This window comes from Hemiscyllium ocellatum, chromosome 36 (assembly GCF_020745735.1).
Source record: "Hemiscyllium ocellatum isolate sHemOce1 chromosome 36, sHemOce1.pat.X.cur, whole genome shotgun sequence".
Lineage (NCBI taxonomy): Eukaryota > Metazoa > Chordata > Chondrichthyes > Orectolobiformes > Hemiscylliidae > Hemiscyllium > Hemiscyllium ocellatum.
In genome coordinates, this window is record NC_083436.1 from 8344068 (window position 1) to 8371326 (window position 27259).

The following is a 27259-nucleotide window of genomic DNA, read 5'->3' on the forward strand; positions in this document are numbered from 1 at the left end:
TGAAAGCCAGTGTAGGCATGATGGGCAGAATGGTCTCCTAACACATCATAATAATTCTGTTATTCTGTGATCATGCATTGCAAACACTTTCATTTTTCCATAGCTACATATTCTGCTAAATTGTGTATGTTACCTCCTTTTGGAGACAGCCATATCTACATCAAAAGAGAATATTTTAAAATGTATAATATTATTTAATTATATGTTAACCTATTAGGACACTGGAGAGGCTAGCGCTATAGTAAAGATACGCAGCCTTGAAAATTTTATTTTCAGATGTAAATGTATAATTACATTCATATGAAATAGTTATCATTCTGCTCAAAGTGTCAAAACAAGCAGATTATGCACTTTTTCAAAGAAAGGGCCCCATCAGTCAGCCAATTTTAAAGAGCCTGATTTCAAGATATATATTACTGAAGTCAGTTTTAAGGAGGACAGATGGACTAGTCATGAAGTCAAGAGTGCTCCTTTCAGTAATAATGACATCCAAGCAATTGCACAGCAAGTATGCAGATCAAGATGCTAGCTACCAAGTAAAAGTATCAATTTAGGTCTCCCCTAAGCTGTGCCAGCAATCTCCCTTTTAAATCTATTTTAAAAGGATTTGGTTTTAATCTTTCAATGGGATATTGGTGTAGCTGGCTAGGTCAGCATTTATTACCCATTACTAATTGTCCTGGACAAGGTTCTGTGATCTGTCTTCTTGGACCACCTGTCTTTGGGGTGTAAAGTCACTTACAGTGCTTTTAGGAAGGGAGTTCCAGGACCCAGCAACAGTGAAGGAACAGCAATATATTTACACATTAGGTTGGTTGTGTAGCTTGAAGGGGAACTTGTAAGTATAATTTTCTTAAGTATTTTCTGTCCTTGTCTTTGTAGATCGCAGAGGTTGTGCATTTGGATAGTGTTGTCAAAGGAACCTTGGTGAGTTACAGCTGTGAATCTTGTAAATGATACACATTACTACGTGTGTGTTGATAGTGAGGGAATCAATGTTGAAGATCATGGCGAGTATGCAAATTGAATAGTCTGTTTTGTCCTGGATGGTATCAACTCCTTCCAAGCCAAGGACAGTCAACTTATCTCTGGCAAGAAGACATTCAGCATTGGTTGGTCTAGATAGATGCACTGCTGAGATCACCCCCTCCTCCCCCCACCCCCCAAACATCTGGGGCCAACAGGCTCCACATCAGAAATGCTGCCTTCTGCCTTTTCCCATCTGTGGAACTAGGGACTATACTGAGATGTAATGGGAGAGAGACAAAGAAGAAAAGTGTATCAAGAGCACTTTCGTGGCACAGATCAAGAAAATTTTCTTTGTAAATAAAACTGTGTACATAAATGTTGATGACTTTGACTTACATGCATCGGCTTTTGAGTCTCTCTGTGTAGGTGCTCAATGTATTTTCCTATCGGTCAGTAGTATAGTTCATGGCAACACAGGAGTTGTAATTGATGGAGGTCGGTGCTGATAGCCTACTGTGCCATCTGCACAGTATGGTACAATATGAACACATAGCATTGGGTGCTGCTGGCACTTTTAGCCCTCTTAGTTCAGCAACTGTAATACTTAGTTCCTTCTTTGCATAAATATGTAAATGTGAGAGATTTGTCCAGCAGTGGATGTGCCATGGAGGTGCCATTTTCAGAGATAGCCACTGCTGTAGGGTGGCCAGTTGCTACACCTGGCTTTTGCACAGGTAGTGTGTTTGCTCTGTAAGCTGCTAGCACATTGGAGTGGGGTGAGATTGACATGGCACATTGTTATACAACAAAACGTGTACCCTCCTAGACTGAGGGCTGCTTAGCAGCAAGGCAAGCTACCTGTTTCTGTGACTGCCCTAATCGGCAAAACAAGGCAAGACAAGACAAGATAAGGATGCAAGCAGGTAGGTTAAATGAGTGAAGACTAAGAGAGCGAGTGAACAGTTCTGAGATGCAGTTAGTCCAGTTTGTGAGCTGGGGGACTGTCCCTGTGTGCTAAACAGCCTGTCAGTGTTTTTGCTAGTGCACCCGACAGTGCAAGTCTGTGCTTCCTGAGGGCACTCCTGCTGCATAAAATAAGTATCAAAATGGTGGGTTAGTAGTGGCAGATGCAAATGACCATGGAGGAGGACTGCATTCAGTTGGTGCCCATGTATCATGCCCCGAGATGTTGTTGCCTTGTGTCGAACATGGTGGTGGCTCAGTGCCAGCAGCAAGCTGAATCCACTAGATAGGAGAAAGTGAGGACTGCAAATGCTGGAGATCAGAGCTGAAAAATGTGTTGCTGGAAAAGCGCAGCAGGTCAGGCAGCATCCAAGGAGCAGGAGAATCAACTTTTCGGGCAACTTTTATGCCGAAACGTCGATTCTCCTGCTCCTTGGATACAGCTTGGCCTGCTGTGCTTTTCCAGCAACACATTTTTCAGCTCTGAATCCACTAGGTACCCACTCTGGTTATTTTGTTGAGCTTTTCTGACATCTAACTTGTTTGGTAAAATGGGAGGTTGAATACTAATGAAGAAAGTTGTGGCATTCACACAGTATTTAACAATAAACAATAACCATCAATTGGCAACTCTCCAATGTCTAGCAAGAATCTGCCCACCATGAAAAGCATAAAAGTTGGAAAAGAGTTACTTTGGCATCAAGGTAGACCTCACCATATGTGGACTCCTAATTCTGCCACAGTCAATGTTGCTCAGATCCCTGTAAGATTCTACCCTTTATCTTATCTTCAGCACTTGCCTTCTCACCTATTTTCGTGTCATCTGCAACTTGGCATGAGTACACTCACTTCTGTCCTCCAAGTCACTCGGACATTGATTGAAAGTAACTGCGACACTCTAGTAGTCACAAATTACCATCCTGAAAATGCACCTTTTATCCCAACATCCTGTCTTCTATTAGCTAGCCAATTCTCTGTCCATGCGAATATCCTATTCCCACACCATCGGCTCTTCTCTTCAATAGCCTTACCTGCAGTATCTTATTGGAAGCCTTTCGCAAATACAAATATATCTCCCCTATATATCTCACCTACTCATTTCCCTAAGCTATCCTGCTTGTTACCTCCTCAACAAACTGGTAAAGGTTTGTCAGGCATGATTTCCCCTTTATGAAAATATGTTGGGTCTACTTGATGATAATATGTATTTTTAAATGCTCTGCTCTTACTTCCTTTTTAACACTCTCTGACATTTTCTCAATGTCAGACATGAAACTAATTGACCTATAGTTACCTATGTTTTTATTATCTCCTTCCCTTTTGAATAAGGATGTTACGTCGGTAGCTTTCCAAAATCTTGAGACTGTTTCTGAATCTGAAGATTCTTGGAAGATTACGACCAATTCGTCCACTATCCTTGTAGCTACCTTCTTTAAAATCCTAGGATACAACCCATCAGGACCAGGGGACCTATCGGCTTTAGCCCAATTAGTTTCCTGAGTACTTTTTTTGATACTGATTGCTTTGTGTTCATTTCCTCCATCCCACCCCCACCCCATCCCCAACCCATCGCTTTTAGCCACTTGATCATTTTGTATTTTTGGAATTTTTCCTCTACTGTGTAAACTGATGCAAAGTATTTATTCAATTGCTTTGCCATTTCCTGGTTCCCTATTGTTATCACCCCAGCCTCTTTCTCTAAGAGGCCTATGTTAACTTGGGCCTCTCTCTTCCTTTTATATGCTTTAAAAGTTTTTACTGTCTGTTTTTATATTACAAAGTCCTCTCTTATCTGTTTTCTAGCATTAGCACAAACTCTTCCTGCCCCTTTTTTCAGTTTCCATGGTTTTTAATGTAAACCTGATCCTTGAGGACAGTGGAAGTTTTAACTGTAAATAAAACATAGATTTTAACATGCTTTTTCACAATTCTAACAGATGTGGAATAAATCGCAGGTAATTAATCTATATTTGTCAACTGTAGGCCAGCACTTGTAACATTAAACTGAAATCAAGGCTAAATGCTGAAAAATAGTAAAATGAAACTATATTTGATCACATTTCAACAATTGACAAAGGTTTATGCTATGTTCTATTGCATGATTTAAAGACATTATTAATTTCCATTCTAAAATAAAATATTGCTTACCTTGCTGCAAGGTGCAATCCAATAGCCAATTGCAAGAAATGGGAGCCCAAGTGCAATAACGAGTACCACAAGGCATTTCATAGCTATGGGCTGCTCCCGCAACCCTGAAAGGTTTTCATACCATATTGTGAGTAGTTGCTGTTGGCAATTTGGGTGTGCAACAAACTGTAAGGAGCATAATCATTCATTAAAGCAAATCATGTAAAATATTGGTTACTGAATTGAGCAACATTTTCTCACTCTTGCATTGTTTTGTGCTTATTTGTTTAGTGTGTGTGGATATTTTTTATGTAAAACAGAGATCAATAATGCATAATAGTAAAGCATGGAAGGAGGCCATTTGGCCCATCGAGTCCACTCTGACCTTCCGAAGGGCATCCCACCCAAACCCACTCCCCTACCTTATCTCCATAACTCCATATTTACCACAGCTAATCCATCCAGCTTGCACATCCCTGAACACTATGGGCATTTTAGCATGCTCAATCCACCTAACCTGCACATCTATGGACTGTGGGAGGAAACTGAAGCACCCAGAGGAAACCCACACAGCCACAGGGAGAATGTGCAAACTCCACATTGACAGCCCCGGGTCTCTGGTGCTGTGAGGCAGCAATGCCTACCACTGAGCCACCTGCTACTCTTTAGGCAAGCAACAGGTGTTTTTCTATCAAATGGGAAAAGTATATTGTACATGTTGAAGTTCTGGAATTACACAATGAGCTACCAATATCCAGTTCTTTTACGGGTTATTAGAAATTCCTTTTTGCTATTTTAGTATGGCTTGAACAAAATTGCTAATGTAGTGGAAAGATGAACCATAGAATCCCTACAGTGTGGAAACAGGCCCTTCGGCCCAACAAGTCCTCACTGACACTCGGAAGAGTAACCCACCCAGACCCATTCCCCTATCCTACCTAATACCCCTGACTAATGCACCTCACCTATACATTCCTGAACGCTATGGGCAATTTAGCACGGCCAATTCAGCTAGCCTGCACATCTTTGGATTGTGGGAGGAATCAGGAGCACCCGGAGGATACCCACACAGACAAGGGGGGAATGTGCAGACTCTACACAGACAGTTGCCTGAGGCTGGAATTGAACCCTGGTTTCTGGCGCTGTGAGGTAGTAGTGCTAACCACTGAGTCACCGTTCCGCTCCAATTTCAAGTCCAGCGTGTGGTGCTGGAAAAGCACATCAGGTCAGGCAGCATCTGAGGAGCAAGAGAATCAATGTTTCAGGCATAAACCCTTATGTCTGAAGCGTCAATTCTCCTGCTTCTCGGACGCTGCCTGACCTGGTGTGCTTTTCCAGCAACATACACTCAACTCTGATCTCCAGCATCTACAGTCCTCACTTTCTCCCTGCCCCAATTTCAAGTGTCAGATGCATACTTTATCCCAGAATAGACAGATTGGTTGGTTTGAAACTTAACCATCCACCAGAAACCAAGCAATTGAGCAATTAAAATTAAGCAATTTACTTACCCATTAGGTCCTAATTCTGTGTCGCGTTAACCTGCAGGTTATTGCAGGCAGTTGGGATAGCTGACTTATTCAGGTGGAAGTCTTGTCTAATAAGCAAATTGCTGCCCTTTTACATCAAAAGGAAACCAATGCAGTTTTAATCAGCCTGAGTGGGGGGGGGGGGTAATCATCAGTGTTTACCCTCTGCAGCTGATTTGCTTCTGTTAAGTCTTAAGTTATGACTTCTCTTGCCTACACCCACTTCTTCCTTTCTGTAAAACCCTTTTGAGAACCTCTCTTCCTGCCACCTATCGAGAAGTTAGCTGTCAGACAAGAATCCTGGATGGAGAAACTAGTGACTCAGCATTTCAAACCATGCAGTCAGTGCAAACAAAACTCACTGTTCAGTCCAGAACAAACTCAAAATTTTGCATGTAATTTCATGGGCCACATTGTTGGTTATAATGAAGAATATTTCTAAATGTCAAGACTTCAAAAGAAATTGTACCTTTTTGACTTCATACTTAATGGCCAGTTTGACACGTGTTAATCCTGCTCTCTGACTGTGGTGTCCTTCATCTTGCTCGGCTTCCATGTCACCATTTAGAATAGCTTCAACTTCTTCACTGTCTCGGCACAGGTCAAGAACACCAACAACAAAGTCTTTGCATTGCATAGATAACTTCCGGTAGTCATTCTAAACAAAAACAGTAAGAATACACTTCTTAGAAAAGTGGCTTCACAAAATACATGGTTATTTTGTTTTTGGGGAGTGTGAAAAGCCAAATTTGCTTTAAAAAGTTATATTTTTCCTCTCATTTTGAAAAATATATTTCACTCTTTTGATTCCTCCATGTCACAAACCAAGAACTGATTAAGAATCTTGTAATGGAAACACTAAACTCTTCTTTGTCAACTCATCCAAAGATGTTTCCATTACAGTAAAAAGAAATGTCACATATATATTCAACACATGTTTTTAATAGCCTGACTCTGATGGGCAATTTATTTAAGCAATAAGATTAAAGGCATAAAGTCGCACTCATATGAAGTAGGAGTACTGCCTGTCAATATACTACACCAAATATTACAATCTAGTTTGTGACATCGACCCAATTGCAGGGAAAAAGCAACAGTATAATTGCATATGGTATGTGTGCACCATTCCTGAAACAGGTGAGAATTTTATTTATCAGATGATAGTCAGTTTTGCTTATTTGTGCAAAACATTTATTTCTCATGTTGAAATGTCAAATGTAAGATGGATACAGTGAGAAAACTGAGTTAAGAACTGAGAATATATTTAGAAATGCCTCACTCTTGGTTTGCTTTATTCCAAAATTGTCACCTATGAGCTCAGCATGCAGTCAAATTCAAATCACTTAAAGTCTGATCACCAATTTTTTTCTTTTTTGATAATCTAGATTTGTTTCAATCATTTTCGATGATTCAAAGTTGTTTAACCATTGCAGTATGAATAGCAGCAACATATAACAAAACAAGCTGTTCAATTAATGTTATAAAATAGATAACACAAAATTTACAAAATATTCAGCAACTTTAGAACTCTGTTGTGACTAGTTCGCATGTGATTTATGTGTTTTACGTTCATGCTCAGATTAACATTGTTTTGAAGGTATTACTTTTCAGTAATGTCCCCACTGAGAGTATTATGAGAGTATTTTTGCTCAAGTAACAGGTTGGCTAGTGAGCAGTGTAGATCTACAATTTATTCAATTTCACTCTAATAAACCATCATGATTCTAGTCAGTATTTTGCTAATCAGTGCAGTTATACTTGGATCAATGAACTTGCATATCTTTATTGCATAGTATTACTTGTTGTATCTCTGACATTCAATGCTGGATTTTACAATCTTGCTTTAGGATGGAAATAGAAAATGCTGGACACTGAGAAATGAAAGTGTTAATCCCATCTTCATTTCCAACAATGGGTCTTTTCCAATGGCAAAAGAAAAGGGTGGGGCAGGAACCCCACAAGTTGCTGCTTAGAAGTTGTTGACAGTGCTCTGAAAATGGGCATTATAGAAACTGCAACTTTCAGCAACACAGTCTTCCTCAATCACACCTGCAGAGTGCAGCTATAAACTGGGGGCAGGAAATGCATAAACAATACAAAAACTGGTGACATCACCCTCACAATAAATCTGCAGCCTGGGTTATATCTATGCTTACTAAAGTAAACGATGGGAGAGCTGTGATTGAATAATATGGTTTCCATGATGTTCTGCCTGGCAATTGGCAAACTGTCAAGCGAAGATGCAGCATTGTAAAAGTAAATAAAGATGTCTTCATATAAATTATTCACTAAATAAAATGTTACTTTGCATTGTACAAAGGTTGTCAATGAAAGGCTAGTCCTATGTGAAATCCTGAACTCTTCCCACTACTGTCTTAATTCTTTACAGAACAACTTTGCCATTTTTTGGCTGTCATCAAAGGCACCAATGGATTCTATACAGCAGAGCCATCATGGAGAATGCCAGTTTAACAGTTTGAACAAGATTTAGATTACTTACAGTGTGGAAACAGGCCCTTCGGCCCAACAAGTCCACACCGACCCGCCGAAGCGCAACCCACCCATACCCCTACATTTACCCCTTACCTAACACTATGGGCAATTTAGCATGGCCAATTCACCTGGCCCGCACATCTTTGGGCTGTGGAGGAAACCGGAGCACCCGGAGGAAACCCACGCAGACATGGGGAGAACGTGCAAACTCCACACAGACAGTCGCCTGAGGTGGGAATTGAACCCAGGTCTCTGGTGCTGTGAAGCAGCAGTGCTAACCACTGTGCCACCGTGCCGCCCTTAAAAGGTTTGATTACCTTTTAAAATTCTAATGAATTCCATACTGGAGGGCCTGTTTAGAAAGCTATCATGGAGAACGCGAGCTTCCTTAACTTGAACAGGTGCTAACAAATAAGTGAGCATCTCAACAAGTTCAACGTTCTGTTTTGAAGTGGATTTTGGGTGAGTGAAATGGGATGAAGGGTGGTGAAAGTAAAAGGGTGGGTGAGGGAGGCCTTGTTTGATGAGGAGGTCAAAAGGGTAAGGAGAATAAAGTAAGGATGAAGGAGACAAAGGGTCAAGGGATAAGGAGGATTTCATTAACCTAGCTTTCTAATCAACTTGTTCAGAGACACTATTACACAACTATTGTATTCAGTTTTGGTCACCTTGCTGTAGGAAGGATGCTATTAAATTGGAAACAGTGCAGAAGAAATTTACAAGGATGTTGCGAGGATTCAAGGGACTAAGTTATGGGGGAGGGGTTGAACAAGCTAGGACTTTTTTCTTTAGAGCATAGGAAACTGAGGGGAGTGTGTAACATCATGAGAAGCATGGATAGGGTGAATGTACTCAGTCGTTTTTGCAGTGTTGGGGAATCGAGGACTGGAGGGTATCAGTTTAAGGTACGAGGGGAAAGAATAAATAGGAACCTGAGGGGCATCTATTTTACACAAAGGGTGGTATGCATATGGAATAAGCTGCCAGCGGAAGTTGTTGAAGCATGCACATTAACAACATTTAAAAGGCATTTGGACAAATACATGGATAGGAAAGGTTTAGAAGGATATGGGCCAAATGAAGAGAAATAGAGTTAACAGGGATGGACAGTTTGGTCAGCATGGAGCAGTTTGGGCCAAAGGGCCTGTCTCCAAGCTGCAGGATTCTATGACTATGACCTTTGGAGCATGTGGACTTGAACCCAGGCATCCGGACTAGGGTTAGGAGCATTACCACTGTGTCACAAGAGGGCCCACTATATGAGGAGGGCTTTACAATAATCTGAACTGCACAATGTCTCTGTTAATGGAGGTGGCTCTTCTGACGTGGCCACCTTGGCAGCAGCCTGTCTCTGTCACAGAGGTGGGCTCTCAATTCTAGGCTGTTCCACTCTCCAGCAGATAAAAACTCTCCCTGTCCACTCTGCTTGGGCAGAGTCAGCATCATGAGCTGCAGAAACATCTTGGGTGCTGATTCACTCTTCCATGATGAAAATCCAGCCCTCAGCCTTGAGGTAACCTGCAAAACCACTTCATTGCCAGGGTCATAACTATTTCATGGTGGATAAGAGCCATGGAACAGTACACAAGAATGGAATGTATCATAATTATATAATGCACAAGTGGCACAATAAATTAAATCACCACACTGATGCTGGCAAAGGGGTAACATTAATAAACTAAGTTTTAGTTGATGATACCTTTGTAAAGGGTATGAGAAAAATGTTCATTTGGAACACAAACCTAAGAAGGAAAGTTAACTAAATTGCTTCAAAGGAATATAACTTAATAAAGAATATACAAATAATACCTCACTATTACTGGGTGATTCAGCAATAACAAATAATACCCATTGAGGTGATGGCCTAATAGAGGTTTATAAAATCATGAAGGGCATGGATAGGATAAATAGACAAAGTCTTTTCCCTGAGGCGGGGGAGTCCAGAACTAGAGGGCATAGGTTTAGGGTGAGAGGGGAAAGATATAAAAGAGACTCAAGGGGCAACGTTTTCACACAGACGGTGGTACGTGTATGGAATGAGCTGCAAGAGGAAGTGGTGAAGGCTGATACAATTGCAACATTTAAAAAGGCATCTGGATGGATATATGAGTGGGAAGGGTTTGGAGGGATATGGGCCGGGTGCTGGCAGATGGGACTAGATTGGGTTGGGATATCTGGTTGGCATGGACAGGTTGGACCGAAAGGTATGTTTCCATGCTGTACATCTCTATGACTCGGAGACTCTATGAGTGGGCACACGTATGATTTATGTCAGTTGCATTGACTTCCCAATTGTAGTCAAATTACAGTGGCACATCTTCAATGGGACAGAGGAAGGTTCAGAGCTTTGTCACTGGTCCCTTTCCTCCACCAAAGTTGAAGAGCAACATAGTAAATCTCACTTCAAATTCCAATTGACTGTTAGAGCAGTGTTGCCAGAAAGAAAATAATAAGCAAAAGAAATTTCAGGTTAATAAATAACAATGATACAGCACATTAACAATGATATTACAATGCCTAGCATACCACAGCTCCCAACATCCTTCTTCTGATCTACATGCCGCCCCTTGGCAACATCATTTAAACACACAATGTTAGTTTTCATATCTACAGCCAGCTCTACCGCATCACCATCTCTCTTAAAACCTCAAGTTTGCAAAATTAGCAGATTCCTCATCTGCATCCTGTATTGAATGAGCAGAAATTTCCTCCAAACAAATATTGGGAAGATTGAAGCCTTAGGTTAAAGCTCCAAACTCTAGCAATCAATTCTATCTCTTTCCCTGGCACATCACCTAACTTTGACTCAGCTCATCCCTGCTGAAAACCTCATTCCTGCTTTTATTACCCCTAGCCCTGACTGCTTTGATACACTCCTGCTTGTTTTTTTACTCTCCATACACTTAAGGTCATCCAAATGCTGCCACCCATATTTTAACTCACAACAAGTTCTATTCAACTGTTATGTCTATGCTCACTGACCTTTGCTGGCTCATGGTTAAGAAATGTCTTGATTTTAAAATTTTCATCCACTTTCAAAATCCTTCATGACTTGGTCTCTCGCTGTCTCTGTAATCTGCTCCAGTTCCATAACTCTGTGGGATGTCAGAACTCATGTAATGTTGGCCTCATGCTCCAATAATGGTGGCCACAGCTTCACTTGCAGTGCTAAATCTTCCTCCCAAAGCCCCTCTACCTCACTAGCTTGCTTTCTCCTTTAATACACCGTTTAACACCCATCTGAATGACCAAGCTTTAGATCATTTAACCAAATATGATTTTGTGTCATTTTTTGTTTTATGAAGCATTTGGGTATGTCATAGGACATCAACTTGTCTTCATAGTTATTATTGTAGACTGCCTTTTCAATATTGAACAATTTCAAATCCTACAATCCCATTTTTACAGCTGTTTGAGGTGATTCACAATCCTCTAAACATGAAGTTCCCCAAAAAAATTTTGTCTTTAGGATCCTTCCAATATCTGAATTGTATACACAAGACAGCAATTGTGCTACGGAACACTTTTCCAATTATTCCTGCCATTTTTAAAATGACCTAAGAGTAAATTGTTTTAAAAATATCATGATGAAATGTGGCTTTGTGCAACATGAATTCCAGAACTGAACTAAGGAGACCTGTGAAGTCCTGTCATCAGCCTACTTGATGTCAGTGGGTGTTAGTGCCACGGCCAGTCACTTTTGCTTATCTCCTGGCAGTCAGTTGCCAAGGGGTCTGAGACCAGATCATCAGTCTACTCTTTCCTGGATTATGACATGGAGTGACCTAAAAGAGGGGATGGAGAAAGAATATAACATAACTTCAAAAAAAATTAACGCTCACCGATGATGTCACGCTGTGTGGACACTTTACCAATTCATTTTTCTTGTTTTTAAGCTAGAAAAAAGATAATGAAAAGGCTTTAACATCCTAATGAAAGCCCAATGACATGAATAGGTGTAGTTACAGTGTTAATAGTTTAATATATTTTGAAATAGTAAATTTTTGTCACCCCAATGTAATATTATCACCAAGATCCTGCTGGGAATGTGTGAGAACATAACTCAAGTAGAATACAAAAATAATGAAACTGCAATTTATGAAAATTGTAATAGCATCACTAAGAAAAAGGCAAAGAAAAAATCTACACAGGCCTGAAGTTAGAAACATTCTCTGTAAAACCTAACCTCAAACTCACAAACATAAATAAAATGCATACCTGAATAAATAAGCTATTTATCAAGCTTATGCCTCTATGTTTTAGGAAACATAAATCAGACTTGGAAGTATCAAAAGTGCAAAACATGTGTCATGCTGAGTTTTCAAATAATTATCTGTTAAGTGTATAATTTGTTTAAATTAGTCCTGATGAAGGGCTTATGCTCGAAACGTCGAATTCTCTATTCCTGAGATGCTGCCTAACCTGCTGTGCTTTGACCAGCAACACATTTGCAGCTGTGATCTCCAGCATCTGCAGACCTCATTTTTTACTTAAATTAGACAGGGAAATCCATCAGCTACAAATAGGGGCAGATCAGGAAAATCCACCAATTGAAAACTACCAACTAACACATATTTGCACCACACCATTATGTTATAGCAATATAAGTAATCCTCCACCTTCTGAAGCCATATTCATTGAACATAGGAACTTAACAGATTGTGCAATCCATTTCAGATTTAGTGACACTATGTACGTCCGAGCAGCTGGTGCAGGCCTAGCTTTCACTGACATTTTTGCCAGTTTCCATGAGCAGTTTGTTTTTGCTGACTGTGTCCTAACTTCCCATGTATAATTCTGATATATGATCTTTGTGTCTGCGGCCATGTGTGTTGAACCATTTAATTAACTCTGTTCCACACTTATTCACTTTTGTGATAAATTATCTAACATACTCTTTTTCAACTATCCTAGTTGGCAAATCTGTTCACTGTTAGCTGTAATAGGCCTGACTTATCAGTCAATATACACACTAGAATTCTTTTAGATCTATGAGAAGGAAGATTGGGATGACAGAAACCTGGGTGGGAGGGTTAGCTGTGAGGCCAACATAGAGATTATTCAGTCTGATTTGAACAAGCTGAGTGAATGTGCAAATGCATGGCAGATGCAGTATAATGTAGATAAATGCTTGGATATCCACTTTCGTAGCAACAACAAGAAGGCAGATTATTATCTGAATGGTTATAAAATGAGAGACGGGAATGTGCAATGAGACTTTGATATTCTCATACACTGGACGTTAAAGGTAAGCATGCAGGTGCAGTAGATGGTAAAGGCAAATGGTATGTTGGCCTTCATAGTGAGAGTATTGAAGTACGGGAGCACGGATGTCTTGTTGCAATTATACAGGGCCTCGGTGTGACCACAACTGCTATGAACAAAGAACATAGAACAGTACAGCACAATACAGGCCCTTTGGCCATCTATGTTGTACCAACCTTTTACTCTACTCTAAGATCAAACTAACTTACATACCCTTCATTTTACTATCATCCCTATGCCTTTGCAAGAGTTACTTAAATGTCCTTAATGTATCTGACTCTACTACCACCACTGGCAGTGCATTCCACACACCCACCGCTCTCTGTATAAAGAACCGATCTCTGACATCTCCCCTAAACCTTCCTCCAATCACCTTAAAATTATGCCCCCTTGTTTTAGCACCCTTAGGAAAAAGCCTCTGACTATTCACTCTATCTATGCCTCTCATCATCTTGTACACCTCTATCAAGTCACCTCTCATTCTTCTTCAGTCCAATGAGAAACTTCCTCAACCTTTCTTCATAAGACATGCCCTCCAGGCCAGGCAGCATCCTGGTAGATCTCCTCTGCACTCTCTCTAAACCTTCCACATCCTTCCTATAATGAGGCGACCAGAACTGAGCACAATATTCCAAGTGTGGTCTAACCAGGGCTCTATAGAGCTGCAACATAACCTCACGGCTCGTAAACTCAATCCCCCTGTTAATGAAAGCCAACACATTATGGGGGACTTTAACTTGCCCAGCATTGACTGGAAATGCTATAACTCTAGTACATTGGATGGATCAGTTCTTGTCCAATGTGTACAGAAGGGTTTCCTGACACAGTGTGTCAAAGGGCCAAGAGGGGAGGTCACATTGGATCTGGTGCTTGGTAATGAACCAGGCCAGGTGTTTGATTTACTTGTAGGTGAGCACTAAGGAGAGAGTGACCATAATTCAGTTACATTTAATTAAGCACTGGAAAGTGATAGGTACATGCCACAGGTCAAGAGTTATCGATGGGGCAAGGGCAATTATAATGCGATTAGGCAAGAATTAGGATTAGATTAGATTACTTACAGTGTGGAAACAGGCCCTTCGGCCCAACATGTCCATACCGACCCGCTGAAGCGCACCCACCCAAACCCATTCCCCTACATTTACCCCTGCACCTAACACTACGGGCAATTTATCCTGGCCAATTTACCTAACCTGCACATTTTTGGACTGTGGGAGGAAACCCACGCAGACACTGGGAGAATGTGCAAATTCCACACAGTCAGTCGCCTGAGGCAGGAATTGAACCCGGGTCTCTGGCGCTGTGAGGCAGCAGTGCTAACCACTGTGCCACCGTGCTGCCTGGTGCATAGAATGGGGTAGCAAAATGCAGGGGATGCAGACAATGGAAATGTGGAGCTGGTTTAAGGAACAGATATTGCGTGTCCTTGACAGGTATGTCCCTATCAGGCAGGGAGGAAGTGATAAGGTCAGGGAAATGTGGTTTACTACAGAAATTGCATCTCTTGTTAAGAAGAAGAAGGAGGCTTATATATTGATGAGGCAAAATGATACAGATGAGGTGATGGAGAGTTACAGATCATTTGAAGAGAGAGTTAATAAGAGCAAACAGAGGACACGAGCAGTCTTTAGCAAATAGAATAAAGGAGAACCCTAAAGCTTTCTATAGGAATGTGAGGAATAAAAGGATGATTTGGTAGGAATAGGGCCAGTCAAAGACAGAAGTGGGGAGTTGAGTGTGGATCCTATGGAGGTCAGAGAGGTGCTAAAGGAACATTTCTCATCGGTTTTTCACTCAGGAAAAGGAGAATATTGTAGAGGACAAAAATGAGGTACAAGATATTAGACTAGAAAAGATTGAGGTTAGTTATGAACAGGTGTTATCAATTCTAGAAGGAGTGAAAGTAGACAAGTCCCCTGGGCCAGATGGGATTTATCCACAGGTTCTCTAGGAAGCTAGGGAGGAGATAGCAGAGCCGTTGGCTTTAATATTTGAGTCATCATTGTCTACAGGTTTAGTACCAGAGGACTGGAGGATTGCAAAGGTTGTGCCCTTGTTCAAGAAGGGCAGTACAAATGAGGAGAAAGTGAGGTCTGCAGATGCTGGAGATCAGAGCTGAAAATGTGTTGCTGGAAAAGCGCAGCAGGTCAGGCAGCATCCAAGGAACAGGAAATTCGACGTTTCGGGCATAAGCCCTTTACCAGGAATCATGACCCAGTACAAATGACCCAGGTAATTTTAGACTGGTGAGCCTTACTTCTATTGTAGGAAAGGTTTTGGAAAGGATTATAAGAGATAAGATTTATAATCATCCAGCAAGCAACAAGTTGATTTCAGGTAGTCAACATGGTTTCATCAAGGGCAGGTCGTGTCTCACAAACCTAATTGAGTTTTTTGAGAAGGTGACCAAACATGTAGATGGGGGTAGGACAGTGGACGTGGTATACATGGACTTCAGTAAAGCCTTTGATAAGGTTCCACATGGTAGGCTGTTGGAGAAAATGCAGAGGCATGGAATTGAGGGTGATTTAGCAGTTTGGATTAGAAACTGGATTTCTGAAAGAAGGCAGCGAGTGGTGGTTGATGGAAAATATTCAGCCTGGAGTATGGTTACTAGTGGTGTGCCACACGGATCTGTTTTGGGACCACCGCTGTTTGTCATTTTTATAAATGACTTAGACGCAAGCATAGGTGGATGTATTAGTAAATTTGCAGATGACACTAAAGTCAGTGGAGTAGTGGACAGTTTGATGAGATTAGATTAGATTATTTACAGTGTGGAAACAGGCCCTTCGGCCCAACAAGTCCACACCGACCCGCTGAAGCGCAACCCACCCATACCCCTACATTTACCCCTTACCTAACACTAGGGGCAATTTAGCATGGCCAATTCACCTGACCCGCACATCTTTGGACTGTGGGAGGAAACCGGAGCATCCGGAGGAAACCCACGCAGACACGGGGAGAACGTGCAAACTCCACACAGTCAGCCGCCTGAGTCGGGAATTGAACCCGGGTCTCAACAGTGCTAACCACTGTGCCACCGTGCCACCCACATTTGGGAGATGTTATAATTTGCAAGGGGACTTGGATAAACTGCAGAATTGGGCTGAGAGGTGGCAAATGGAGTTCAATGCAGCTAAATGTGAAGAATAACAGAAAGGCAGAGTACTGGGTCAATGGAAAGATTCTTGATAGTGTGGGCATGCAGAGAGATCTTGGAGTCCATGTACATAGATCCCTGAACGTTGCCACCCAGGTGGCTACTACTGTGAAGAAGGCTTACAGTGTGTTAGGTTTCATTTGAAAAGGGATTGAATTCCAGAGCCGCAATATCATGCTGCAACTATACAAAATGCAGGTACGGCCACACTTGGAATATTGTGTACAGTTCTGGTCCCCATATTTCGGGAAGGATGAGGAAGCATTGGAAAAGGTGTAGAGGAGATTTACCAGGATGTTGCCTGGTCTGGAGGGAAGGTCTAATGAGGAAAGGCTGAGAGACTTGGGTCTGTTCTCATTGGAAAGAAGAAGACTAAGAGGGGATTTGATAGAGACATACAAGCTGATTAGAGCATTAGATAGACTAGACAATGAAAGTCTTTTTCCTAGGATGATAACATTAGCTTGTACGAGAGGGCATAACTACAAATCGAGGAGTGATGGATTTAAGACAGATGTCAAAGACAGGCTGTTTATGCAGAGAGTGATAAGGGCATGGAATGCCCTACCTGCTAATGTAGTCAACTCAGCCAAATTAGGGAGATTTAAACAATCCTTAGATAAGCACATGGATGATTTTGGGATAGTGTAGGGAGACGAGCTGAGAATAGTTCACAGGTCGGCACAACATCGAGGGCCAAACGGCCTGTTCTGCACTGTATTGTTCTATGTTCTACACCATATGCCTTCTTAACAACCCTATCAACTTGGGTGGCAACTTTGAGGGATCTATGGACATGCACACTAAAATCTGTTCTTCTACACTACCAAGAATCCTGCCTTTAACCCTGTATTCTGCAATCAGATTCAACCTTCCAAAATGAATCACTTCACACTTTTCCAGATTGAACTACATCAGCCATTCCTCAGTCCAGTCCCGTATCCTGGCAATGTCCTGTTGCAACCTACAACAGCCCTTCTACACTATCCACCACTCCACCAACTGTTATATCATCAGAAAACTTAATAACCAACCCTTCCACTTCTTCATCCAAGTCATTCAGAAAAATCATAAAGATCATGGGTCCCAGGACAGTTCCCTGCAGAACACCACTGGTCACCGAGCTCCAGGCTGAATACTTTCCATCTACCTTCACCCTCTGTCTTATATGGGCCAGCCAATTCTGTATCCAGACAGCCAGATTTCCCTGAATGAGCCTACTGTGGGGAACCTTATCAAACGCATTGCTAAAATCTATGTACACCACATTCACTGCTCTACCTTCATCAATGTGTTTTGTCACATCCTCAAAGATTTAATAGGGCTTGTGAGGCATGATCTGCCCCTCACAAAGCCAGGCTGACTATCTCTAATCAAACTATGGCTTTCCAAGTATCATAAATGCTCTCAAACTTAAGACTGACTGGTCTGTAATTCCCAAGATTATCTTTATTCACTTTCTTGAACAAGGGAATAACATTGCCAGCCTCCAATCATCTGGCACTCCTCTAGTGGACAGTGAGGATGCAAAGATCATTGCCAAAGACACAGCAATCTCTTCTCTACCATCCTGTAGTAACCTTGGTTATATCCTGTCTGGCCCAGGGAACTTATCTATCCTCAAGTTTTTCAAACTTTTCAGCATATCCTCCTTCTTAATGTGAACATGTTTGAGCATATCAGCCTGTTTCACGCTGTCCTCACAAACATCAAAGTACCTCTCAGTGGTGAATACTGAAGCAAAGTATTTATGAAGAACCTCCCCTACCTCGTCCAACTCCAGTGACAAATTCCCTCCATTATCCCTGATCGGCTCTACTCTCACTCTGGCCATCCTTTGTTCCTTAAGGTTTTCCTTAATCCTACCCATGAAAGCTTTCTAACGCTCCTATTTAGCTCTCCCTCCATTCTTCAGATCCTACCTGTTGAAGCTTTCTTATGTCCCTATCTAGCTCTTCTGTCCATTCTTCAGATCCTTCCTGGCTACCTTAGAACCCTTTACAGCCCTGTCTGATCCTTGCCTTCAGAATCTTAAGAAGCTTCCTTTCTCCTCTTGACTAGAGGTTCCAAATCTCTTGTCACCAAGGTTCCTTCACCCAACCATCCCTTCCTTGCCTCAGTGGGACAAACCGAACCAGCACTATCAGCAAACGCTCCCTAAACGACCTCCACACTTCTGTTGTGCAATTCCCTGAGAACATCTGTTCCCAATCTAGGTGCCCCAGTTCCTGCCTAATAGCACTGTAATTCCCCCTCCCCCAGTTAAATACTTTACAATACCGTCTGCTCCTATCCCTCTCTATGATAGTAAAGTTCAGGGATTTGTGATCACTATCACCAAAGTGCTCTCCCACCTGGCCTAGTTCGTTGCCAAGCAACAAATCCAATATGGCCTCCCCTCTAGTTGGCCTATCTACATACGGAGTCAGGAATCCTTCCTGGACACATTTTACGAAAAATTGCTTCATCCAAACTATTTGAACTAAGGAGGTTCCAGTCATATTAACGAAGTTAAAGTCATTCGTAACAATAACTCTGTTACTTCTGCACGTTTCCAAAATCTGCCTCCCAATCTGTTCTTCTGTGTCTCTGTTTCTAACTGAGGTGCCTGTAGAAAACTCCCAATAAAGTGACTGCTCCTGTCCTGTTTCTGACTCTGTAGACAAACCGTCCTCGATGACCTCCCTTTCTGCAGCTGTGATACTATCCCTGATTAGCAATGACACTCCCTCCCCCGCTTTTACCTCCCCCTTTTCTTTTTGAAACATCCAACAACCACTCCTGCCCCTGTGATTTCCGAGTCTCTGCAATGGCCACTACATCATAGTTCCAAGCACTGATCTATGCTCTAAGTTCATCACCTTTATTCCGGATACTTCTTGTATTAAAATAAGCACATTTCTAGCCATCACACCTGATTGAAACTTTGCCCTATCAATTGTCTATCCTTCCTCATAGAACCTCTGCAAGCTGTGTCTGGCTGCTCACTTGCTATGCCATCCTCAGATCCATTGTCCCAGTCCCACCCTTCTGCCAAACTAGTTTAAATCCTCCCAACGAGCTTTACGAAACCTCCTGCCCTGGATATTGGTGCCCCTCCATTTCAGGCCCAATCCGTCCTTCTTGTACAGGTCCCACCTTCCCTAAAAGATATCCCAATGATCCACATATCTAAAGCCTTTCCTTCTACATCAGCCCTGCAGGTAGGTGTTAATCTGTACTTGTTCTCTGTCCCTAGTACCAATTATGAGATTATTAGTCTGTCTGTCCAGCCTTTTAGCTTTTAACCTAACTCTCTATATTCCCTTTTCAGATCCTCATCCCTTTTCCTAGCTATGTCATTGGTACCAATGTGTACCACGACATCTGGCTGCTCTGCCTCCCCCTTAACAATCCTGCAGACCCGATCAGAGACATCCCTGACCCTGGCACCCAGGAGGCAACATACCATCTGGGAGTCTCAGTTGCAACACAGAATCTCCAGCCTGTTCCTCTCACCATTGAATCTCCTGTCAATATTGTATGCAGTTTTGGTCTCCTTATCTGAGGAAGGATGTTCTTGCTCTCAAGTTAGGTCAATGAGTGTTTATGAAATGTTTCCTGGGGTGGCGGAACTGATGTATAAGCAGAGGTTGAATTAGATAAGTTAATACTCACTGGAGTTTAGAAGAATGGGGGGGACAGGTGATTGAGTTGGCTAATCAGCCATGATCATGATGAATGGTGGACCAGACTCGAATGGTCGAATGACATATTCCTGCTCTTATTTACTATGTTTCTGTTTATCAGCAATATTGTAAAAACAGCCCTAGCTATTTGCCCACTTGTAAGTTTGGCACAGAACTGGAGCTATCAAAGCTATTATTCATGGTACATTACACAAGTTCACAAATGAGCCAAAGATTGACACTTTCTGTCCTGAAATATACTTCGACAACATGGAAGGACAAGTATCTCAAGAATTTGAATAACAAGTTAAGCAGGCTGTTTCATACTGCTACAACGCAATGGAGCCATGAGTGGTATTTACACTAACAATCCAAAAACACATCCTACTTACCTCAAAATTAAGCAAAGTTACACTGAAATTTCGGTTGGCTGATTATATTTCAATGAAATCTTTATTTGTATTGATTTTTGGACTGAGCAAGCCAGCAATCTATGACTAGTAATATTTACGGAACTGACAATTCCAAAACTTGCTAGATGGCAACACTAAATTCATTCTAGCAAAAGGGGAGGAGCTTATTATAGATGTCACAGAGGGTTGTGGAGCTGGAGGAGATTACAGAGACAGAAAGAGCTCAAGCCATGGAGGAATTTGAAAATGGATGAGAATGTCAAAATCAAGACATTGCTTGACCAGGGGGCAACACATCAACTCAGAACAGTTTGGGGTCACTGAAGAATTGTTCAAAAGATACAGTTGAGTTGGTGACAGAGATAGAATCCACATGACACAGTGCTGCTGTTAGCTGTCCTGTTGAAAAGGCAACTGAACTACACTGAGTCTGTGTAATTGGGGACTCAGTGAAAAGTCAAGAGCAGGGGATTGGCTGCCTGGTGTTAAAAGTCAGGAAGAAATTGTCAGGAAATTGGATAGATGTTTACAACAGGGCTCATGAAACATGTTGGAGGTTGTGAAGCTCAGAAAAAGCTGTGTACCATTAATAGTTCAATATAGTTGAGAGTTGGAAGTGGTAAGGCCCTTGGGCATTATCTTTCATTGCAATTGGCTTAATTTGAAGCACAGGGTAGAAAACAGAGGTAGTTTTAGCTTGGTGAAACTAGCTGTCAGTGAAGAGCTGGAGTTATGCTTCTGAATGAGCAGTGTAGTGCAGCTTTGGCATTCAGGAGAGAGCAAATCCATGAGAAGATGGCAATCAACTGAAATAGAAACAACCATTGAGGCAATGATAGAATAGTCCTTGAGAAGGATTTTCAAGGACAGATCAACTGAAATGAGGAATTGTGATGCCTTGTGAAGTTTAATGAGATTTGATGATCTACTCTGTAATTAACATCTGGGAATGGGTGGGGAGGCGCAATTGCTGAGAAATCTATGGGAACTATCTTGATCACATTTGATATTTATTGTGCACTGTTTGGTGTTTGATCACAGTCTAATACTCACATCTACCATGTTAATTCTGGGTGTTAGTAATAAGTTGTACATGTATTGTAGATTGTATTACTATTCGAATGCTGCTTAGAAACGTTTTTTTCTTTTCTGTTCTTCTGGCTTTATTCTCCCAGTAGGTCCCCTGGATCTCATACTTTGTCGACTTTAAAAATGGAAGTATCTAGTACCTAGCCAGATTGTAGCATAAATTTTGACCATCTGGTTCAGGACCATTACATAATCAAATAACATATTCCTCTGATTATTGTAATAGGCTGTTTGCAAGTATATTTGACCAGCTTCTGCTTGCCAAATGTCTAATGTTAGATCTGATTCCACAATTGGGCGGTACCCGCTGACCAATCATAAGTGTGTTAATAGCTCCACGAGCAACCAATTTAAGATGCACAGTCAAGTCATAACATGTCTCATTTATACTTGTTAGAAATTCCATTCATTCATACATGAACTTGTTCTCTGCAAACAAAAGGGATGTATTCAAGACTAAAGACTTTTTTGAGTTAACCAGGATGTGGAGAATCTATAAGTACCCTTTACTTTCAGTACAGCAATATCCTGACCAATCAGAGTCCTGGCATGCCAACCAATCAGAACCCTTCCCACCTATAGTTTTTCACTTTTGAAATTTGACATTCTTGCATGTATCCTGACAAGTGCAGAACAAAAAGCTCAAACCAACATGTCTCTCTTTTCAGCAATATTCAAACATTTAAAGCTTTGCTGTCCACCACTAAAATCCAGAATTTAGAGATCATCCAGGTATGCAAAGATAATCTTAATTTGAAACCATCTTCTTGAAACCTCTCTTCACCTACCTCCACTGCCCACACCTCTAAGAAATATAAAACGTTCAGGGACATGTTTTGCTGTGAAGATTGAGACCTGAAACCTGAGACCATCTGAAGTGCAACTACCTCTGCTGTAACCCTCCCCTCCCCAAGTCAGTCAGGCCAAATGCTAACCACTGCAATAAACCTGAACTCACGTCATTCACTAGATTTTTGTCCCATCTTTAGCTTTTCTCTCTCTGAGCTCCACATGGCCCAACACTGCTCCCTTGGCTATATTCTGACCAAACTGTTGATCACATAACTTCCTTTCTTGGGCTATGTAATATTATAATGGCTCCAGTCCTCAGATGCTGTCTCACAGCACCCTCAAATCTGTCATCACCCTTACCTCAAAATAACCACCCTTAACCTCACTATCCTTGCAAATTACTGTCTGATCTTAAATTTCCCTTTCCTTACCAAAGCCATTGAACAGTTTGTCAACTCCCAAATCTGTGCCTATTGTTCTCATTATTCCCTTCTTGAATTAGATTAAATGCTTTGTGACTATAACTGTGATAAACTAATTCTCATCATCCTTTTTGACTTATCAACAGTTACTGCAAGTTAACCACACCATCCTCCTGCAATGCCTGTCCGGCGTCATTCAGCTGGATAGAAATACCCTAGCTTGTTATATTCTTATCAATTGAATCATGACTGAGATTCAATGCTACTGCCTTGTTAGTCCTGGATTTCTTTAAGAATCTATCCATGGCCCCCTTTCATTAAGTTAAAAATCACACAATACCAGGTTATAGTCCAACAGGTTTAATTGGAAGCATTAGCTTTCAGAGCGCTGCTCCTTCAACCACCTGATGAAGGAGTGGCGCTCTGAAAGCTAGTGCTTCCAATTAAACCCGTTGGACTATACCTGGTGTTGTGCGATTTTTAACTTTGTACACCCTAGTCCAACATCGGCATCACCAAATCATGACCCCTTTTATGAAGCATCCACACACTACTCCTCTGAAAAAACACATCATGTTCCAGAGTTCGGACAAGATTCCACCACTGTTTCTGGGAACTACTGTACAAGCAAAATACTGCTTGTCTGGGAACCATCATTATTTGCACAATACTTGTTTTCAACTTAATATTTGGAAAATGTAAACTAATATCTTTGGTTGTCACAGTCAACATTTTTTTTGTCCATCATTTACATCTCTAGCAATTATCTCAAGTTGAGCTGGCCTGCTCATGACCTTGGAGTAGAAGTGAGCCCAAGGTGAACTTCTAGCATAATGGCACAGTGGCACAGTAGTTAGCACTGCTGCCCCACAGCGCTAGAGACCTGGGTTTAATTCGCACCTCAGGCAACTGATTGTTTGGAGTTTGCACATTCTCCCCGTGTCTGCGTGGGTTTCCTCCCACAGGCCAGGTGAATTGGCCATGCTAAGTTGCCTGTAGTGTTAGGTGAAGGGGTAAATGTATGGGTGGGTTGTGCTTGGGTGGGTCGGTGTGGACTTGTTGGGCCAAAGGGCCTGTTTCCACACTGTAAGTGACTCTTCTGAAAGGTGTTGGAAAACGATTTTTGCAATATTTTTAACAGAGGCAGAGGGGGAGCAAGGGGGCAGAAGGGTGTAGGGGGCCTGATGGTGTAGGGGCCCAGTGCAAAAGACAAAGGGATTGAATGTTTTGAAGGAGGCGATAGATATAGATCTTAGGACTAAAGGGATCAAAGGGTATACATCGAAAGCATGAATAGTGAACAGAGTAAGATGATCAGCCATGACTATATTGAATTGCAGAACAGACTTGCAGGGCCAACTCGTCTACTCCTGTTCCTATTTTCTATGTTTCTATGATTGTTAATGGCAATCAAAGAACAAAAGTGATGCAAAACAAAGGTAAATTAAGGTGTGAAAGGGAGAGAAATACCAGCTCTGTTTCTCTCTCTACAGATGCTACCAGACCTGTTGAGTTTCTCCAGCATTCTCTCGCATTATTACATCCAAATCTGTGCTGCCTATATCTTAACTGGCACCAAATCTAATTTATCCATCACCCCTGTGTTTGGAGATCTAAACCGAATCCTGGTCAAGTAACATCTCAGTTTTAAAATACCCATGGTGGATTTCAAATCTCTTGATGGCTTCAAACTTCTTTATTTCTGTTACCTCCTCCAGTTCTACCAGACATTGAAATTTCTGCACTCCTCTATTTCTGTTCTGTTCTGTTAACATCCCGATTTTAATCTCTCTACCACTGGTTACACGCCTTCAGCCACAATGGCCCTGAACACTGGAATTCCCTTCATAAATTCTGCTTTAGTCAAAATCTCTTTCCTTGTTAAAAATATTCCTTTTTGACCAAATGTTTGATCATTTGTTTTGATATCTTCTTCTGTGGCTTGATATTTTTAAAAAAAATTCTTGATATTGTACGGGTTATCTGCCTTGAGATGTTTTGTTACATTAAATGTGGTATATAATTGTAAGTTGCTGGGGTTTTCCATTTATGACACCTTTCAGCAGCCACTGAGACATTGTACAGAAGTGAGGAGTGCAGATGCTGAAGATCAGAATCGAAAAGTATGATGCTGGTAAAGCATAGCAGGTCAGGCAGCATCTGAGGAGCAAGAGAATTGACGTTTTGGGCATAAGGCCGTCATCAAGATTCTCCTGCTCCTCGGATGCTGCCTGGCCTGCTGTGCATTTCCAGCGCCACACCTTTCGACACGGAGACATTGTGCTCTTTTTTAGATTAGATTAGATTACTTACAGTGTGGAAACAGGCCCTTCGGCCCAACAAGTCCACACCGACCCGCCGAAGCGCAATCCACCCATACCCCTACATTTACCCCTTACCTAACACTACGGGCAATTTAGCATGGCCAATTCACCTGACCCGCACATCTTTGGACTGTGGGAGGAAACCGGAGCACCCAGAGCAAACCCACGGAGAAAACCCGGAGGAGAACGTGCAAACTCCACACAGTCAGTCGCCTGAGGCGGGAATTGAACCCGGGTCTCTGGCACTGTGAGGCAGCAGTGCTAACCACTGTGCCGCCGTGCTGCCCGTTTTATTCTAACAAAATTAGCCTTGACTTTTCAAGAAACAGTAGGAACCTTTTCAAAAAGCAGCAGGTATTGAAAGGCTTTGAAAATTACTCTGACCACAAAAGTATTAAAATTCATGAAAGAGCAAGATTTGACAGAAGTGTCCAGCATTCAAGGCAGTAAATGATTTCATTAATGATCTCTACACATTAGTAGAGAAAAGCAACAATGGTGACTTCAGGTCAGAATTCATAAGAGACCGAATATCTGTAGGAATTATTGATGAATCTCTGTCAGAGTTACCACAGCCCAAAACAGTCCTGACTGTAGAGAAAGCCACTCAAATAGTGAGTAAAGCAAAAATCGGAAAGCAACACAGATTAATCCACAGACAGGAAGATCAGCCTTGGCCCAGGGGAACGGCAGAATTCATTGAATTCTCAAGGCCCAAACCCCAAAACCAAAACCATGGATCAGTACATGGAATAATGATGGTGCACCATTACAGAGACTTGAATATCACAGGGGCAGCAATAGCTGTTAGATGTTCCAGGGTTTAGATGTTTCAAAAGGAATAGGGAGGGAGGTAAAAGAGGTGGGGAAGTGGCATTCGTAAGGTGAAGGGAGAGCAGCCAGAAGTTGTGGTACACATTGGTACCAATGACATGGCTAGGAAAAGAGATGAGGACGTAAAAAATGAATATAGGGAGTGAGGTTGGAAGCTAAAAGGCAGAACAAACTGAGTAATAACCTCAAGATTGCTACCGGTGCCATGGGCTAGTGAGGCTAGGAACAGAGAGCAAGTGCAGATGAACATGTGGCTGCACAGCTGGTATAGTAGGGAGGGCTTCAGATATGTGGATCATTGGGATACCTTCTGGGGAAGGTGGAACCTGTACGAGAAGGATGGGTTACACATGAATTGGAGAGCCACCAATATCCTGGGCAGGAAATTTGCTGGAGCTCTTCTAAACCAGATTGGCACAGGGTAGGGAACTGGAGCCACAAATCAGAGGATTGAATAGCCAGTGAACAACCAGATACAGCATGTGAGGAGAGTTAGACAATTAATAGGGCAAAGTTTCAGTCAGTGTGATGGGTTGAAATCTGACTATTTTAACACAAGACGTATCAGGAATAAGTGTGATGAACTTAGAGCAGGGATCTATACTTGGAACTATGATGTTGTGGCCATTACGGAGACTTGGATATCACAGGGGCAGGAATAGTTGCTGGACGTTCCAGGGTTCACATGTTTCGAAAAAAAAAGAGGTGTAGGCAAAAAAGATGGGGTAGTGTCATTGTTAATCAGGGATGGTATCACAGCTGTAGAAAGGGAGCCTGTCGAGGACAGTTTGTCTATTGAGTCAGTATGGGTGAAAGTCACAGGAAAGGAGCAGTCACTGTATTAGGGGTTTTTTAGATTAGATTAGATTACTTACAGTGTGGAAACAGGCCCTTCGGCCCAACAAGTCCAGACCGACCCGCCGAAGCAGAACCCACCTATACCCCTACATATACCCCTTACCTAACACTACGGGCAATTTAGCATGGCCAATTCACCTGACCCACACATCTTTGGACTGTGGGAGGAAACCGGAGCACCCGGAGGAAACCCACGCAGACACGGGGAGAATGTGCAAACTCCACACAGTCAGTCGCCTGAGGCGGGAATTGAACCCAGGTCCCTGGCGCTGTGAGGCAGCAGTGCTAACCACTGTGCCACCGTGCCGCCCAGTTTTCTACAGATACCCCCAATAGCAACATAGACACGA

The 27259-nt window shown here is 42.0% G+C and overlaps 1 protein-coding gene across 5 annotated transcripts in view; it reads right to left on the reverse strand.

Moving 5' to 3' along the window:
- Window positions 1–27259, reverse strand: part of LOC132833221 (short transient receptor potential channel 3) — a 101446-nt gene that overhangs the window by 64706 nt on the left and 9481 nt on the right. For 3 of the 5 annotated variants that reach the window (XM_060851313.1, XM_060851312.1, XM_060851308.1), the window contains exons 2-3: window positions 6058–6246; window positions 4081–4245 (exon numbers count right to left, since the gene is read on the reverse strand). The exons of 1 other annotated variant lie outside the window; for it this stretch is intronic. In XM_060851313.1, the coding sequence (XP_060707296.1) occupies window positions 4081–4245; window positions 6058–6246 (354 nt within the window). The remainder of the gene's footprint in view (window positions 1–4080; window positions 4246–6057; window positions 6247–27259) is intronic. One more of the 5 variants, XM_060851309.1, reaches the window with a different exon arrangement.